General features: G+C 40.8%; 2 protein-coding genes across 4 annotated transcripts; one reads left to right on the forward strand and one right to left on the reverse strand.

The window, feature by feature from the left end:
- Window positions 1,013–6,830, forward strand: LOC109712387. Of its 2 annotated transcripts, XR_002216839.1 has the most exons (5): window positions 1,013–2,119; window positions 2,231–2,391; window positions 4,014–4,237; window positions 4,760–6,383; window positions 6,525–6,830. XR_002216839.1 is itself a non-coding variant. In XM_020235937.1 (4 exons), exons 1-4 carry the CDS (start codon window positions 1,210–1,212, stop codon window positions 5,508–5,510), a joined length of 2,046 nt encoding a protein of 681 aa, XP_020091526.1. In that variant the 5' UTR covers window positions 1,013–1,209; the 3' UTR covers window positions 5,511–6,806. The 2 variants fall into 2 exon arrangements, 1 of the variants encoding a protein (XP_020091526.1); XM_020235937.1 differs by having other exon boundaries at window positions 4,760–6,806.
- On the reverse strand, window positions 7,443–12,800 carry LOC109712388 (uncharacterized protein ycf39). 2 transcript variants are annotated; one of them, XM_020235939.1, is made up of 8 exons: window positions 12,719–12,800; window positions 11,067–11,302; window positions 10,426–10,524; window positions 9,727–9,921; window positions 9,169–9,261; window positions 8,953–9,048; window positions 8,175–8,315; window positions 7,443–7,908 (listed from the first exon to the last, which is right to left on the reverse strand). In XM_020235939.1, the coding sequence occupies exons 1-8, from the start codon at window positions 12,783–12,785 to the stop codon at window positions 7,732–7,734; spliced, it is 1,104 nt and encodes a 367-aa protein (XP_020091528.1). In that variant the 5' UTR covers window positions 12,786–12,800; the 3' UTR covers window positions 7,443–7,731. The 2 variants fall into 2 exon arrangements, with proteins under 2 accessions (XP_020091528.1, XP_020091527.1); XM_020235938.1 differs by having other exon boundaries at window positions 12,528–12,787.

A 13,482-nucleotide genomic window follows, 5' to 3' on the forward strand; every position in this document is an offset into this window, starting at 1 on the left:
GAAAAAAAGAACAGTAGAAGTACTACGCTAGATTTAACTGTTTAGTTAAAAATAGTCATCATTACCTTATACTACTAATAAGTGTTTATAGTTTAGTTAATTTTTTGGTTTACTAGAAAAGGACAGGGATTAAATTGCAAAACCGGAATATTACAGGGAATAACCGTACATTTTAACCTCGAGTAAATAATATTATAGTTAAAACAAAAAAAAAGCGTCATACGCCGGCGACAGGCGTCAAAGTACGGATGTTTCCTCCCTTTCACCTCTCTCTCTCTCTCTCTCTCTCTCTCTCTCTCTACACTTTCTCTCTCTACCTTCCCAACCCCCATAAAAAAAAAGAAAAAAAGAAAAAAAAAATTCCATGAGCAAGCTTCATAGTTTTTAGTTTTTACCTCCCCCTCTCTTTTTCTCTCTCTCTTTCTCTCTCTCTCTATCTCTCCCCATTCTCATCCCATTCCCCACCAAATTCCAATTCCATTTCCATCTCCATCTCCGCTTCCGTTTCCTTCTCCTGCATCCCGACGATACCATCATCCTCGCTGTCACCCAAAATATTAAAAAAAAAAACAGAGAGAAGAAGATTCCCATCTTCTTCTTTTGCGCGCTCTCGAAATCCAAACCCTAACGTTAGATCTGATCCGATGATGATGATGATGATGACGACATAGGATGCATGGATGGGTTTGGGTTGGTGTTTTTCTGATGAGAATAGCAGTCGTGTGCTGCAGGCGGGGGTGGTGGGGGTGAATTTGTAGAAGATGGGGTGCGGGGGGTCGAAGCGGAGGAGTGTCGGAGGCGGTGGCGCACTGCCGCGACGCAACCCGCCTGCTCGCCGACGCTATAAGATTCCGCTACGCCCTCGCCGACGCCACGCCGCCTACGCCCTCTCCCTCCCGCGTCGGCGCCGCCCTCACACGCCTTCCTCCGCTCCCTCCTCCCCTCCCCGCCCTCCCCTCCTCCCCCTCCCTCCGACCGCAAGCCCAAGCTCGCCCCCTCCCCCTCCCCCCTCCCCTTCCTCCTCCCCCGCCGCCGCCGCCGCGCCACCACCGCCGCCGCCGCTCCGGCTCGAACTCCGGCTCCCACATCCATTTCCAGCCCTCGACTCGGAATTGGGCCCGACGACGACGGCGACGGCGACGGCGACGGCGACGGGCACTTCCACCTCCACTCCGACGAAGGGGACTCGCCCCCCACCACCACTCGGCGATGGCGCGCCGGCGCCGGCGCCGGGCCGCGTACTACAACGTGAGCTACGCCCGGAGCCAACCGGCGAACCCCTCGGTATCGTACGAGCACCGGCCCCGGAGCCCCGAGACGATCCACCGCCACTACGCCGACGCCGCCCCCGCCCCCTACGAGCCCTCCGCTTCTTCTTCCTCCTCCGCTTACCCTTACCACGGATACCCTTACCCTGCTCAACCTTCTTCGGATTCTTACCCTTATCCCGGCCCCTACATGAGCTACGGCGGCAATGGCGGTGGCGGTGGGGGTTTCGGAGGCTACTTTGGCTCCGCTTCGCCTCCACCCTACGGGCCGCCGCCGGCGGCCGCCGCTCCGCCGGCGTCCCGGGCTCCTCCGCCGCCGCCGCCGTCGCCGCCGAGGCCCTCCACGTGGGACTTCCTCAACCCGTTCGAGGTGTACGATAGCTACTACGCGTCCTCGCCCTACACGCCGAGCCGGAGCTCGAAGGAGGTGAGGGAGGAGGAAGGGATCCCGGATCTGGAGGACGAGGAGCACGAGGTTGTCAAAGAGGCCTACGGCGACCGGAAGTCCTCGGCCTCCGTGTCGGCGCCGGAGAAGGGGGACCTCTTGGGTAAAGGAGTAATGGGGGTATCAAGCGAGGAAGGGAGGATTAGTATCGGCGAGGGGAGTAGCAGCGGTAGCAGCATCAGCTCCGGGCATGATGTTCATGTGGTGGAGAAGAGTGTGGTGGGGAATGAGGTGCAAAAGCCCGAGGATGTTCGCCGGAAAGCGACCAGAACCTACCACGACGATTCTGAGGTCGCCGAGGAGATCAAGGCGCAGTTCGAAAAGGCCTCCGAATCGGCCAACCAGCTGTCGAAGATGCTCGAAGTTGGAAAGCGACCTTATTTACAGAAGAAATCTTTGTATAAAGGTGGATGGTCCTCGACGCATTTGCAGTTCAATATATTTAGTTCTGTAGAAATGGTTTGCAATGCGAAAGTTTTAGGGTTTTCGTCATCTAACATGATGTTTGTTTAAGCAGTATCTGTGAGAATGATTTGTGGGTTGCCTTCTCTTCCCTCTTCTTCTATGAATGAGGACCTGATGCACTTTGAAGAGGACAAGGCGATGGGTTGCGGTAATCTTTCTTCGACGTTGCAAAAGCTGTATATGTGGGAAAGCAAGCTCCTTGAGGAAGTCAAGGTATGATTTAGAGCTTATTTTGCTCCTGCCCTGTACATTTTCCCTGTGATGGTTGATTTTTGTTTGGGTGTGCTTAATCTTTGTCGACCAAGAGGGTACTATTTAGCGGGTGTTCAAGAATAGCCGTCGATTTGGTCTTCTGGTTATGAATGATATTTACATTCGCTGTTTAGGTTTTAGCCATCGCAGTCTAAGAATCAAGCAACTGAATCAATTTTGTGGCCTGTACAAAAATACAAGCCTAAATTATGTTTTCGACTCATGCGATAGGTTTTGCCTAGATGACCACCTCTTTATACTTGCGTTGCCAATGAAGATTTTGTTTCTTCTCCCTTGCTAGTGTTAAAGGTCTAGTGCTACATTGGACAGGGTTTTCACTGGCTATCAAAGGGACTAATGCTAGGATATGCCAGAATGTACCTAAATGTAATTGATAATTCAGCTTGGTAGTCTTAATATCGAGCTGAGATAGCAAGTTTTAAAATCTGGCTCATTGACTTCACTTTGGAGTGCACTGCCTACCTAAAGCATCACTCAACTGAAGAGGGAGAGGGAAGGTGCGGAAATTTGTTGAGGTTGCCGAGATCAGTTACATGTGATGTTATGTGAATCAGATATGATGTGACTTGAGAGATGTATCAAATTAGATATAGAAGTTAGGGCATTGTTGTTGGGGTATAGATAGTTGTCTGCATCCCAAGCTCGAACAATCCATTTCAGTTTGTTGACATGGTTTATTTTAGGCGGTTTGCATATCTCCAAAAATATTTTTTATCTAGCATCAACCACCTTCGATGCATTTGGCGGTTCTCCAAGCTTAAGACAGCTGGTGGATTGATCCCACAGAATTACGGTTGTTTTAGGGTTCCTACGCTCAAGATTCTGTGGAATTTGCTCCACTGTTGCCACGAAGTGTGGTTAATGAATGTAGTACGAGTTGTGAAGTGGAGGGAAACTGGAGGGGTTTTATCTCTTTTTTTTTCCCCCTCTTTTTTCAGTACAAGGAGAGAAGAATTGGATAGGATGGATGGTTGCATGATATGAATATTAGTTCTTTAAGAGGAAAGAATAGAGGGGTTTCCTCTTTTTTATAAGGTTTGGGGAGAAGTGTTGGATTGTTGGTTGGTTTACACTCTGGTTTTTGAATGGTGGAGAATAAAGGGACCAGGTGCTCTGTCTCGCATGAAGAACTACAAATGACTGTTGGAGAATGACAATCTAGTTCTTTCAACCCATGGGAACGGAGGTGGCTTTCAGTGTAATGCTAATATATCCTGATTTCGAGACATCTGAGGCCAGAACCTGTGTTCCTTATGTCACTCTCATAGCAATAATATTTTAGTGTTAACTTGACTATATTATAGAGTTTGGTAATTAGATGGAATGCTATGTTTATGTGTTGTAATTGCCATTTCGTACATTGTATTTTTTTTTTTCCCCTCTTGATGTCAATATTCTGCTGGTAAGTTAGCTCAACCAAACCTACCCAATTTCATGACACTGTTGATAGTGATATATAGGATGGAGTCTGGGGTTTCCAGTTCTTTAGAACATAAGTAATGTTTATTTTGACCATTTTTGACTATTACTTTGCATGAATCACTTTGATTTGGACCATGCAGGCTGAGGAAAAAATGCGGGTACTCTATGATCAAAAGAGAGAAGAGCTGAGGCACCTTATCGACAGAGGTGCCGAGGCTCATAAGCTTGAGGAGAGTCAAACTTATATTAGGAAGTTATCCACAAGAATAAGAATAGCTATTCAGGTTGTTGACAGTATCTCGAAGAAGATCAGTCAGCTGAGGGATGAAGAATTATGGCCACAGATATGCGAGCTGGTGCAAGGGTTAGTAATTCTGTACTATGTCTTTGAATATCCATATACACAAAGATTATGTTGCAAACTAACACTGTCGAGATAGAATGCGCATGCAATTCGGACAGTTTCCATTGCCTTGTTGAAGTCTCTATTCTGTTTCTCACAAGCATGATTCATTTTGTTAACACGGGAAAAAATGAAAATGAGATGATCCTATCTTCCTTTTCTTTTTGATTTATTTCATTTTCAGGGTGAGAATCAGCTACATTTATATCTTATTGAAAGCATAAAGCAAAAAAGAAAGTTCTTTATTTTCACAGCAATATTTTTCTGGGAAAAAATAAAATATGAGAGATTTCTGATTTGAAATTTTCAGATTTTTTGTCTTTTATTTTAACCTTTTTTTTTTCATTTCATAAAGTTCGTCATACTGCTTATTTAACTCTTATGTGTTAGGAGCATGCTGGCTTGCATGGGCTTCAAACATTCCATGTTTGATATCAAATATATAATGGTTTATGCTGAATATTAACAAAAAATACCTTGCAGGTTTATGAGGATGTGGGGGACAATGTTAGAATGCCATCAAACCCAATGGCAAGCCATATCAGAAGCCAAAAGCCTAGATTCTATTATATCTGGAGGAAAGCTCAGTGATGCTCACGTGGAAGCAACCAAGAAGCTCGAACTCGAGCTTCTTGAGTGGATCACCGCTTTCTCTTCTTGGGTGAGCATGCAGAGGAGCTACATAAAAGCCCTAAATGGCTGGCTCGTTAAAGGGCTTAATTATGTACCCGAAGAAACTGATGATGGTGTTCCTCCCTTTTCTCCCGGACGATTGGGGGCACCTCCTGTTTTTGTTATATGCAATTATTGGTCGCAAAGTATGGATAGAGTATCAGAAAGAGAGGTTGTCGAGACCATGCTGGTTTTTGCAAGTAGCATATTTCACCTATGGGAAAAGCACAAGTTTGAGCAGAGGCAGAGGTTGATGGCAAATAAAGATTTGGATAAGACCCTCAGAGTGATGGAGAGGGAGGAGCAATTCATGCATAAAGCTTTGGATGAACAAAACAGAAAATTAGCATTAATCTCGAGCCAGAGTGGTGTTCCGTTATCTGGGCCGGCGGCGAATCAGGAGTTGAAGGCTGAGATTGACAGTTTGCAGTCAATTTTGAGGCAAGTTTTTGAAGCGATGGAGAACTTCACTTCTAGTTTTGCAAAAGCTTATGAGGCACTACATACAAGGTCTGAAGAGGAAAAGGGGAGATTCGTCAGAGAGAATGTGAAAGTTTCATAATCATTTTATTAAAGAAAAAGGAACTGTGCCGTGCATTGAGAGTTTGCAGTCAGTTTTGATGAGGAACTGAGTATTTTCGTGTTATAATATAACACTGAAGAATGAAGTGCAGCCCAAAGAATTCGAGGTAATTTACCAGAAAGCATATTTAAAAAAACTCTTTTGAGACTGCTTTTGTGAATCTGGGATCCACTGCTACAAATTACAAGGGCTATTGAGTTTGATTATCATATATATTATTTTCTATCTCCTCGGGGGGAGTCAAAGATATCATGGTTGGTCCCCGATGCTAACAGAGCAGATCACCGCCACAAAGCAAGAACACTTGTCAACTCAATGATTTTAAATTAATGTCGAAAATGATGGAATTACATTGAAAAGAGAAATCTTGGGAATATTCAAACAGCATTTTTGCAGGAGTTATTAGAAAGAACAGTTTAATGACTTAAATGCTGTTTCAAGAATGAGTTTACCTGACATATATACCTCCGCAATTTCTGCTACTTGTGATTTATCAGCGGCATCAAGATAAATCCAACTTACAATCAAGTTGGGGTAATCGGGAGCTGGAAAACAAATCATCACCGACAAGCATCTTCAAAATTTCCTAATCAATGTCAGCCTCCGAAACAGCAATAAAACCCTTGTGTGTAGCTCACGAGTGATTACGACATGCTGCATAGCATGGCTGAATATTACAATATACCTCGAATATGATTCTCGTGGTAGGAGATTATAACAACATATTCGCGGATTTAAGGGAGGAGATTTGATTCCAAGCCATGCTTCAGTTGAAGTGTTGATTGCTCAAAAAAGGATGCCCTCTTTTGCTTAATGCCCTCTCTATTCATCATGCCGTCCTTAGGATCGAGAGTAAGGAATAATCCTCTTCTCACTCTTATACAACTAAAAATTTTTGTATTTTTTTTTTTCCTTCTCTTTGCTTAATTTCACCTTGTTCAATTCTTTTATTCAGCCTTATGTATTGATTTATTACTTTTTTTTGCCCCCCAGCGGAATGCTAGTATACTAGTTGCCTCTAGCCATTTTCTTCCTATCTGGTGAAATTTAATGATGATTAGTTGTTTGCATCACGAAAATTGAGGTTGCTGCGGCGTTTGTAACTGTTAACTAGGTTTTAGATCGACAAGATGTTCTCTTTCTGAAGATGAGCTCGGCGATAGAATTTTGCTGCTTGTATTATATTGTGAGATAATTGCAAGACATGTTCTACCATGAAAATTTTTCGATTTATGGGAATGCTGTTACAGCAAATATGCAGAATGTTTGGTGCCATGATTTATGTAGCAAGGTTTTTTATCTACCTAGTATCTGCATTAATTGAGATAAGATCTAAGGTCTTGTTATGCAGCATTGTACTTCTTTAGGAACAGGAGGTACTAATTCTCAGGATCAATAAATGATAGAGGACACTATATCCAAAACCTTATTATGACAATAATGTGAACTCTATATTACTGTGCTTTAAATGCGTGCGCTCGCGCGCACGCACAGAGAGAGAGAGAGAGAGAGAGAGAGAGAGAGAGTCCAGCAAAGACATGAAAAGAACCCAGCAAAGAGATGCATCATGATTGTACTTTCTATTTAGCAACTTGCTGTTATTTCTGAAGAAGTCGCATTTCATGATCTTCTGGGCATGTTTGATGTAGTTGAATGGTTGCACCAACTCATTCGAAAGCCAACTACTCTCCACTTAAAGCACCTGTTTAGCTTTCCTATCTTCTGAAAATGCCTCTCCACTCCCAGGAAAAGCAGCAGGGTGCGCAAATAACAGTTGAAACATCATTTCAGTGTTTATGCTTATCTAGTATTGAAAAGTTGTGTTAATATTTATCCGTACAACTCTACTCAAACAACAGGTTCGTTGAAAGTGCAATTGGATCAAGCAGTCTTTAAGTACCAAATATGATGAACTCTTCTGCAGGAGGTAGGAGAAAGAACAGGCCCTTTCTACAGGTCCTGCTGTGGTCTCTCTTTCCTTCTCCTTCAAACACTCTATTTATATGTATTCAAATGAAAAATTATACCAAAAAACACCATCTCGAAACAATTGAAACATTCACATGAAAACATACTTCAAAACATAATATGATGTATACACGCGGAAACAATAAGAACTTGCACACAATTTTATGCTTTTTTTTACCCCTTCCATCAGAAGACAATATAAACCCTTTGTTGTAATGTCCAAATGCCTTGGTCATAGATAAATATCTGTTTGCTTCGACTGCGCTTTGAGATCTTTGAGTTTCTTCAAGATGTTGGTGAAGTAGTCCTGTAAATACTTCTCTAAGGTCGCAATGTCTTTCTGATCCACCCCGAGGAGGCTATAAGTTTCCGTCATTGGAACTGAGAATACTGTATCGCTGGAAAGAACCTGAAATTAGGTTGAAGAAAGATCTAAGATTGTAAATTTCGATGACCAATACATGTTAGGATTGGCATATAATATGTTTGCTTTCGGCCATTTCTATTTCTTGTTTCTGCAATTTTGGCCTAGTGTCTTTTCATTGAATAGAATGACACAAGGTGAATCAACGGTATTTCAGTCCATGAAAAAGATTTTCTTCCACAGTTGCAAAACTTAAGAACGAAAAAACTGCGTTTAAGTCGCAAAGATCTTGCATGAACTTAAATTTTCACCTCAGAGAATGCTAGTCTATCAGCTACATCATTTGTCCACTGGAAAAACCGAGTTAATTGGCGAGTGAATTTCAGGACTGAAACAGGAACGGTGGTCACATTCGCATCTTGCCCAGCTAGTCTCTCGCACAAAGCAATCACCTGAATAAACACATGAAAAGAAATGATTCAATTCTATTTGAGAAAAAAAGATAATAGCCTCGACCTTCAGGAGAAAAGGACAAGAATTGCACTTACTCTGTTTCATTAACTAACTGCATGATTGGCACTGTTTACATTTTCTTATTTTTAATTTTGTCTCAATTACAATTGTTTTTCCTCAAGTTACTGTATGATTGAAGGTGCCTGATGGCCGATGGACCGAATTCAGCTAATGGATTATTTGCATGTTACATAAAGCTGGGCTTTATTTGACCAGAAAAAACAGTAGTTTAGTCGTAAACGTTTTAGGCCTGGTTTAACTACGCTTCCATTTTTATATATATTTTTTTATTCAAACATGAATTCCACTTGATTGAATTCGTTGGTGCATGAGTATACTAAGCTGCTACCATGACGAATGTCGAGTAGCGACTTTGTAAAGAAACAAAGAAGTGAAAAGTAGTTGCTAATGATTTTTTGCTTTTTGTTGCCAAACAAAGGCCATAGGTGTACACAGATTGCAACAATCCACCATCTGCCTGCTGATTTAACCTCTTGGAACACGAATTTAAAACTGAAAAAGAAAAAAAAAAACATAGCCAATCAACCAACAGCAGTTCAGAAAATCCTTCCATACCTCTTGAGTAGTCCAAGCACGAGGACCAGCAAATGACAGAAGCTTCTTATTAACCTTCTGATTCCGCATTGCTATAAATGTCAAACGAGCTATATCCTGGAATGACATCAGATAGGTTTTATAAACAAATATTTGAAAAATAATGAGCATTTTCATTCAATGTAAGTTTTCCAATGAAAGCAACAAAGATTTAGATTGAAAGAACTGAGAGATAACCTGGGTATCCATGTAAGCAATTCGAGTCGGGGCATCAGTTCCCCACACCGACTTCTCTTCTAGTATCGGCACAGCATACTGCCCGATTATACCCTATTTGCCAAAATTGCGTAATAGGATTTTCCCAGAAATGACAAGATAATAAATTAGCAGCAAATAAGAGGCAAGAAAAGGCCAGAAGTTACTGGTACATACCCTAAAGGAAATTATATGCGTAGAAAAGCAAGAAAATAAAGATATTTGAAAAGTATTATATCCATTTCTGAGAAATTTTCTAAATTCAAAAGGAAAATAAGAGGTTGAGTAGAACAATAAAAACATTTAGCGCTCAAATAGCCATTTCAAAAAGTGCTACACCCCAGAAAATGTCTATCCATTTTTACCTTCTCACTCCCTTTTAGCTTTCTTTTCGTGTCTGTTAAGAATGAGCTAACAAATAAGACTTAAGTAAACAAGAGGAGATATGCCATGTAGGTTACTCTAGCATCCAAAAATGCCCTAAATCAGTTGACCCAAATGTTGAGAAGTAACGAGTTCTAAATAGAGCGATGGAGTAACCTGCATGAACCCACATAAGCGAATAATGATGTAGTTAAGACCAGAATCCTGAAGAAACTTCTCTGTGCAGTGCTTGATCTCCATCAAGGGAACCTCAGGATGTTTATCACAATTGTGGATGGAATAGAATACGTACTTTTGAATTCCCATAGCTTTTGCACACTGTATTAGAGCAACTTTTCCTTCCCAATCTACCTAAATAAAATAAGTCCATAAGAACAGGCCAACGCCAAATGCAATATCTGTGCTATGCTTATGCAATTGTGATAAATGGCAGGTTACAATGATGCAAATGAAAAGAAACACAACAGTCAAAACATTAATTAAATAAAATTAAGTTGAGAGCATGCATAAGACACTGGAAATAGGTACATCCACCTAAAATAAAAGAGAAGAAAATTTCATATTAAGGAGATAGAAAGAGCAGCAGGTGAGTCGACAGGACAAAAAAAAAATGATTAGTCAGAAAAGAATTGATTTTGAAAAAAATAAGTGCCACCATTTACTCCAACACGGGTCGAACTTACAAGACTGAAAATGTAAAGCAGCCTATTTAGGCTTTCATATAAGAAAGAGTCTTTGTTATGTCCGATGAGATGCATGCATATGTAAGCAAATAAAACTAACCATGTGGGCAAGTTCTTTTTCAATGTTTTTAGAGATTATGCTAAGGATAATAGAGAATATTGCAAATAATACCGTCCGAATAGGTTCTTCTGGTCGCCCTGTTGCGCAATCAATGACTGTATGTATGCCAACAAGAGTTGCAGGTATAGTCTCCGGTTTGCTGAGATCACCCTGATCAGATAACACGGAAGAACATATTCAATAAGAAATGGAGGAAAAAGAATTTAATCATATAGGCTGCTCCTAAGTAATATAAAATAAGAAAGAACAATGTTTAGAGGAGTTGAAAGATATAATCATTTTAAAATTGCAAAAGACCAAAGGTGAACTATCAACTACATGCTACTTATTTTTAGGGTTAACCACAAATTTAGTGGCAAAGTTTGATCCTGCTTTCCAATTAACTCTGCAAGAATTTCAGCTATTCTTTGTCCCTGAAGTTTGTTCAAGTAACAATTAAGTCCTTCCATTAGTATACCATTTAACACCATCGTAATAATGGACACATCAAAAAGAAAAAAAAAAAAATTCTGCTATATTACCAAACTCTGACAGTTATCCTAAGTTGCTACATGTAATAGACTAATGGAAGGACTTAATTGTTATGAGGACAAACTTAAAGGGACAAATTTGTTAGAATTGACCCTCTGATCCTCTGAGGTCATAACTAAAAGCAGGGTCGAGTAGTCGACTTGATCCAATTTTAAACTTACATTGACAACTATGGCACCCCAATCCCGAAGAAAATCAGCAGGAGCGGGCCGAGGCCTTACAAGGCATCTTACATCATAGCCTTCATCTAATGCCCTTCTCACCACCTGCCGACCCAAAGTTCCAGTAGCTCCAACGACCAGTATGCTTGTAGGTCTAACAGGAGTCCCCTGCGATATACTAGTTGAAACTACAGTCTGAGCATTACAGATAACCGCTAACCGCAGACAAGTTCTCCCTGAAGCATGAGTTGGGAAATTAGTGTCAGAGGACCTCAGACGACGGTAAATAAATTGGCATTAGAATATAACTACACATTTACCAATAGCTTTTAAACTGCTAGTCAGATTTTAGTCCAGTTTCTTTTGCTATACCACTATAAGTATCGTTTGACCACATTTGGCAACTTTTCAGCTGCAAATAAAAAAGTTTGGGACACGAAGAGCAATATTGCATGAAGATATGCAGGCACCAATCCAACAATTCCTCACGTGTAGCCCTTGAACTTAAAGCAGCATGGGCAGTCGACTAGACCATCTCACCACAGGAAGGGTCCCCATATAATATTTGGTCCATTTCCCACTCCCCCAATTTTATGCCGTATCAGTAACCTCATAGGATTGACAGGATCATTCATTGAATGCACAGAGTGAACTAAGCTTTACTTGATAAGCAGCGAAAAAGAATCAAACTGTAAGGTATTCGGTCCTCTTACTTAGAGAATGATACCAACAAAGTGCCATACTCTTTCTGGTACCAATTGATAACCAAAGGTTGTGGAAATCACCAATAAAATCATCCTTCATCAAATAATTTGACTTTAGCACTATTATACATGCATTTGTTGCTGATTTGGACAAAAGAAAGCAAACAAAGAATTGTAAAAATAAAAGGCTAACCAACACAGTGGTGACCAAATTACTAATAATGTGGACCAAAAAATATAATGAATCTAAATTATAGTGATGAATTTGGTTAGGAGTGACGAATTAGTGAATAAGCAACATTATAGTGAGTTAATTAATAAAGAAAAATGAGTTCAGTGACTAAATTAGTTCTTCCAGAATTAACTATTAAATTCGGGTAAGAAATGTTTGAACTTGCACTAAGCCGTTCTAACATCAAAATCTAAAGAAAAACCCTAGACCTAAATTCCACAGCGCATTACGTTCACTCTCACTCGATGAATCGTCAAATCAAGAATCGAACTATAAATTCCACTAGTAATGCTAACTACTACAAGAATGTTTGAACTTGCACTACGGAGTTCTCACATTAAAATCCATCAAAAGAAAACCCTAGATTTTCTCCACAGCACCTACATTCCACGGCGCACCAAGTTCATTTCAGATTCTCTCACTCGACAAACCATCAAATCAAGCATCGAGCGACAAATTCCACACTTCTAATTCCTCGAAAAAAAGTAGGAAAATTCGAGATGAAGTTGGAGGAGGAGCACTCGCCCGGAGCGGGGCAAGGAGACGATCGGGACGCGGCGAGGGCATCCCCCACCTCCGCCCCCGCCGCCGCCATTGGTGGCGCAAGGGAGCTGCTCCAGGAGAGTGCGGCGGCGGCTCCGGCGCCGGCGGGGCGGCGGCGGAGGAGGAGAGGAGGGGAGGCGAGCTGGGGAGGGGAGGAGGAGGAGGAGGCGAGCCTCGACGCCATGGGAGAGCTTCGGCTTCGGCTTCTGGAATAAGCTCGAGCTTTTGCTCCATCGACATCGTCGGGGCGTAAGGTAAAGGGCGTGGGGAGTGGGGAGTGGGGAGTTGGGGGATGTGTGGGTGTGGCGGGAGACGACGAAGCAGTGGATAGCAACTCCGCCACGTCGGATCGAATCAGATTTTTTTATTTATCTTTTTATTTATTTTTTATTTTTATTCGCTGAATCGTATAAATTATTGGATAGACCTGGTCCACCACATCAGCCATGGAGTATGCTAGCTGCAATTTCTGGCCATTGAGGTTTTATTTTTCAGGGTCGCTATGTTAAAAAAATAAAAAAAATATCTAATTAAAAATTTTCGTTTCCTACATAAATATAATAAAAATATTTTTTTAAAATTTAGGGATTGTTTTGTTCAAATTTACAATACTTTAAAATATTGTATAGTTTATATTTAGAATGATATGTTTATTGCTAACGGATTATTAATAATTTTTATTAAGTATTTAGAATGAAAACGGTTCATAATTCATGATAATCTAGTAATTTTATTATTTTACTAACACTTCTTATAATTATCCAACTTGAATTGAATAATAATAATTTAAATACATTCAATAATAAATATAGAAAATTATGAAAATATTTTAATTCTTGAACCAAACGATTCTGATCTTAATGCAAAATTTTTATAATATTCTTGATTAGACTCTTTACTATTTTAAATATTGTAATAAAATTTATATAAATATATT

Source organism: Ananas comosus, linkage group 7 (assembly GCF_001540865.1).
Source record: "Ananas comosus cultivar F153 linkage group 7, ASM154086v1, whole genome shotgun sequence".
NCBI lineage: Eukaryota > Viridiplantae > Streptophyta > Magnoliopsida > Poales > Bromeliaceae > Ananas > Ananas comosus.

Coding starts and splice junctions, on each gene's coding strand:
- LOC109712387 (XM_020235937.1), top strand. CDS start 1,210: ATGGCGCGCCGGCGCCGGCGCCGGGCCGCGTACTACAACGTGAGCTAC. Junction 2,120..2,230: donor GAAGAAATCTTTGTATAAAG/GTGGATGGTCCT, acceptor TTGTTTAAGCAG/TATCTGTGAGAATGATTTGT. Junction 2,392..4,013: donor AGCTCCTTGAGGAAGTCAAG/GTATGATTTAGA, acceptor TGGACCATGCAG/GCTGAGGAAAAAATGCGGGT.
- LOC109712388 (XM_020235938.1), bottom strand. CDS start 12,729: ATGGCGTCGAGGCTCGCCTCCTCCTCCTCCTCCCCTCCCCAGCTCGCC. Junction 10,525..11,066: donor GGGGTGCCATAGTTGTCAAT/GTAAGTTTAAAA, acceptor TTATCTGATCAG/GGTGATCTCAGCAAACCGGA. Junction 8,316..8,952: donor GTGCTTGGACTACTCAAGAG/GTATGGAAGGAT, acceptor GTGTTTATTCAG/GTGATTGCTTTGTGCGAGAG.